Here is a 4,116-nt window from a genome sequence, read left to right on the forward strand (position 1 = left end):
CCAAAAAAAACCCAACAAACAACCGAAACCCACGCTGTTCCACGTTAGCATCCAAGGCGGCGTCTTTGGAAACATCGATAAGAAAAGCAAACTTTTTTTTTTTCCTTTCCTTTTTTTCTTTTTTTTTTTTTTTTTTCTCTTTTTCTTTGCTAACTCCCTACCTACCAGGGCAGCTGTTTGAGCTGACAGTTCAGTAGCACACAAGTTTCACTCGGCCAAATGGAATCTGAATGCATGCATTCGGGCTGCATATTGCTACCAAAATGGAATGTGGGAATATGCGATGATGCACCTCGGGTTCGAGAAATGACCAAGAAAGAAAAAAAAAAAAAAAAAAAAAAAGGGTGATCTAAAGGGTTATATATATATATATATCAATGCTATTATTCATAAAAACCTTGTTTAGTAATAAAAAAAATTGCTTTGTTTAAATATGAATATTATAGTCTGCTTCTCATGGTTAGGAAATTACGAGTCTCTCTGAAAAGCAGGTCGCCTCTTCTACTACAACTCCATATCCTGAGCCTCATCTTCCGAGAAGTCGGACATGGAGCTCTCGGACGAGCTGTCCCCGGTGCCTTCTTCCTGTTCTTTTAGTGCTTCTTCTGTTGCATATTTCTGAATGTATTCTGGAGGCGACAGAAAATGAAAAAGAAAAAATTAAAAAGGATACGTAAGCAGAGTCAGTTCAACTGAGGCTGGGTCATATCACGCTCGCTAAGTCGCACGGGAGGAGGAGGGACAGGGAGAACAGCAGAAAACTATCGCGGCGATACCTGCATCTTTTTTTTTTTTTTAAATAAAAAGCAAAAGCTCCCTCCTCTAGATCTAAAAGAAACGTGAGGCTCTGCTTTCCAGCCACCAGGTCAGCTGAGAACCCTCGGAGAGGCGGCCGGGCCCCCGTGTCTCTCGGCGGGGTCCAAGCCCACAGGCACCAACACCTGGAACTTCAGGCAGGAGCAAACAGCAGAACTGGTCTCCTGGGATTCCTGCAGGCAGGTAAAATACCTCGCTGTGGCTTCCGAGGTCACCTCCGTGCAGGGGGACAGAGCGAAAAGGCGACGCAAAGCGGATCGGATCGGTCAGACCGAGCCCGACGATTCCCTCCCTTCCTCCACGGCTGCAGCGACCCCTCCGAGATCCGAGCGGCGCAAAACTGGGCTAACGAAGGGGTGCTCAGCCTCAGCTTCAAGGCTTTCCTCTTACTCATCTCCTCTTTTCCAGCTCGCACCGAGAAGCGACGTAACCCGCGTGTCCCGACAGCGCATCCTCCAGGCGCTTCGGGGAGGAGAAGGGTGGTTCTGCTCAGGCTGCCATCGGGGAATTTCAATTGCAAACTCGTTACCTTTCCAGCTACTAAAACACAACGAAGCCTCCTCCAAACAGCAGTATTAAAAAAAAAACAACCAACCAACCAACAAACCTGAAGGATGAGGGAACACCATCACCAACTTGCGCTCAAAGATGAGCTCCTGCACAGAAATACGAAGTCTGCACCCCAATCCCCCCCAACTGTTTGTCCTTTAATTCCTCCCAGGGAAGGAGGTACACAAGGAGCACGTCTGCTCCCCGAGCACAGATTTCTATTCCGTACCCCGTCAGCCCCAGGAGGGCACATCTGATGCCAGAGAACCAAGTGCTGCAACACAGGTTTTAAGGACCGGGCTTTGCAGATCCTGGTTCTTCTTAAAGCCGTCCCTCCGCACTTCCAGCCTTCAGCCTCCCGGAAGGGGACGACATTCTGCAATCTGCATCATCGCTGCGGGGTTTCCCCGCACTTCTGGAGCCGACGGAAGGCTGCTGAGCCCAAAACCTGGGTTCGAGAGGATAGTAAGGACAGAGCAACCCCAAACGAACCCTTCAGGAAGGAGCCTGCAGGACCGAGCAGCCGGTGGCCTTGGCAGAGCTGCTCCACCCTGCAAGAGCCATGGGAGCCGGTTGGAAGGTGCTTCAGTTTCTCCATCTGACGCTGCGGCTTCAGCCTGCCTGTTGGTTAGACATTATTAACCCGCTCCCTTGGACTGCAGAAGCAGCTGTTCAAATCTGTTTTACAAGAACTTGTTAAGAACTGATAAAGCGGTAAAGGCAGCTAGGTAAACACCGGCAAGCAGGGAGCGCTCGGATTGCCCTCAGGCAACAGAAGAGCAGCTTTGTGCTCTTTATCCTTGGGTCCTGGCCACTGAAAATCCTCTTGGAAAGCGCTTGCCTGTGTCACCCTGGGGCCCAGGATCTGCCTGATCATGTACCGGAGAACAGGAGCTGTGGAGTCTGGAGCACGCACCAAAAAGAGATGGACATTGCAAAGCGAGAAGAACTGGTGTGCCAGACCTAACGCTTTAAAGGTGAGAGGGGCTACCGGAAGGAAGGACCCAGAAAAGCAGCGTGTCTTCGGAGAATTCACGTGGGAAGGTGGTTTGGCAGGGGACGGGATGCCAACAGGACGTACCCTTGTGACGGCTACTCCCTTCCCACAGCTTTCCAGGTCCTCTCCTTCGGGAAAGGGATGAGTTGTTATTCCCCGTGGAATCCAGCGAAAGGAACCCACGTTCCTTTGCTGTAAGACTCTGAGTATCCTTGGGTGACAAAGGCAACCCCTTAACTTGGGTCGCTGGAGATTCAGGTGTGGAAGCCACTTTTTTCTTACCGTTGGAAAAAGCCGGCTAGAGCCTAAGCTAAAAACACGACTTGAAGCATTTCAAACTTAAAATGCCATCACAGAATTGCCTAGATTGGAAAAGACCTTTACAACCAGAGCCCATCCTCACCAAACCTAACACTGCCAAGTCCTCGATCTTCCACCCGGGAAAAGCCACCGAGCTCTGGGCTGGATTTTTCCTGAAGGTTTCATCCAGGAAAGGTCAAACTTCCAGGGAACTTCTGTGTTGAATGTTTCATTGAACTTGGATCTTCAGTTTTTAACCGCTGGGGCAGCAAGAACGAGCTGTGGTTACACTCCATGGCTGGGACGTGCTCACCCAGCCATACTGGGATTTCAAAGGACTTTTCCTGGAACTTCAAGAGCTGGGATGGGAGAACTGCTCCCAGAGACGACCTCTGCTCCCAGCAAACGCTCAGCCTGCCCCTCAGCACCCTTCAGCTGCTGTTCCTCACCGCTGCCACCCTCCCAAAAGAAGTTTTCGTGTTAGATCTACCAAAGAGAAGGAAAAAGCGCAGCACGTGGGAGTTAAACACCAATTCCCAACAGCTCAACTCCACTGCTTCATTTACTTGAAGGCTCTAAAGTCAAGAATCAGTCTCTGGCCGTCTATTGACACCATTCACAAACAAGTTTCACGAAAACCCTTCGCTCGTTTGGGTCTCATCCCAAGAATCACGGCAACCACAAACCTTGGGCCGCAGCTCCAAGCCTACGCCCATCTCTTCACTCCCACCACGGCAAAACAACCCGCTCTCTGCACTCCTCATAACTAAAAAATGAAGAGCAGCAGCAATAAATAATGTATCGCCACTACCGAGTTGCCCAGAGCACAGAAGCTGCTACGATCCACTGCACCAATTTTACCACATCCGAGGCTATTTTTAAAAAATGCTCCAATATGAGGAATGACAGCGTTTAGCTCTGTCTTCTACTCGTCACGCAAGCCTGGGAAAAGACTGAAGAGGCAAGACTCTTGCATATATGGAGCATGAGACGTTGCAAGCACTTAAAAATCCTTCCAGACAATGTGCACGGCCTGTACCTTGCTAGCAGGATGGAACCGAGGGAGTAGATCTTCCTTGAGGCACTTGCAGTTGGCTAACATCCATCTATCTCCTTTTCTTTTTTTATTCAAGGGTGTATCTTTTCTTATTCCTGTTTCATTAAAGTGCAGATGACACCGCAAGCGTCCCTTGTGTCGGCCCTGTAGGTTTTATCTGCCAAGTCCGAAAGCTCGTTCATAAAAAAAAAAACCAACAAAGCCAAACCAACGCAATGGCCTTCGGGACAGATGTGCAGGGCAAATCTTACGATCCCGTCGTGCAGCTGTCGGAGGAGTCAAGCAAAAAGTAGGCTGACCTGGATTTAAATCACAGCTTGGCCTCGGTTGCGGTTCCGCCCTCAAAACAAAAATTGCAGCTGATGAAGAGTCATTTTGCGTCAGAACAAAGCGACTC

General features: G+C 49.6%; 1 protein-coding gene across 1 annotated transcript in view; it reads right to left on the reverse strand.

Annotated features, from left to right (window-relative positions):
• Positions 1 to 220: 220 nt before the first annotated feature.
• Positions 221 to 4,116, reverse strand: part of UBE2H (ubiquitin-conjugating enzyme E2H) — a 21,982-nt gene continuing 18,086 nt past the window's right edge. Inside the window, exon 6 of the mRNA XM_009867589.1 lies at positions 221 to 629. Coding sequence (XP_009865891.1) covers positions 505 to 629 — 125 coding nt within the window. The 3' untranslated portion in view covers positions 221 to 504. The remainder of the gene's footprint in view (positions 630 to 4,116) is intronic.

This window comes from Apaloderma vittatum, unplaced genomic scaffold (genome assembly GCF_000703405.1).
Source record: "Apaloderma vittatum isolate BGI_N311 unplaced genomic scaffold, ASM70340v1 scaffold20414, whole genome shotgun sequence".
Lineage (NCBI taxonomy): Eukaryota > Metazoa > Chordata > Aves > Trogoniformes > Trogonidae > Apaloderma > Apaloderma vittatum.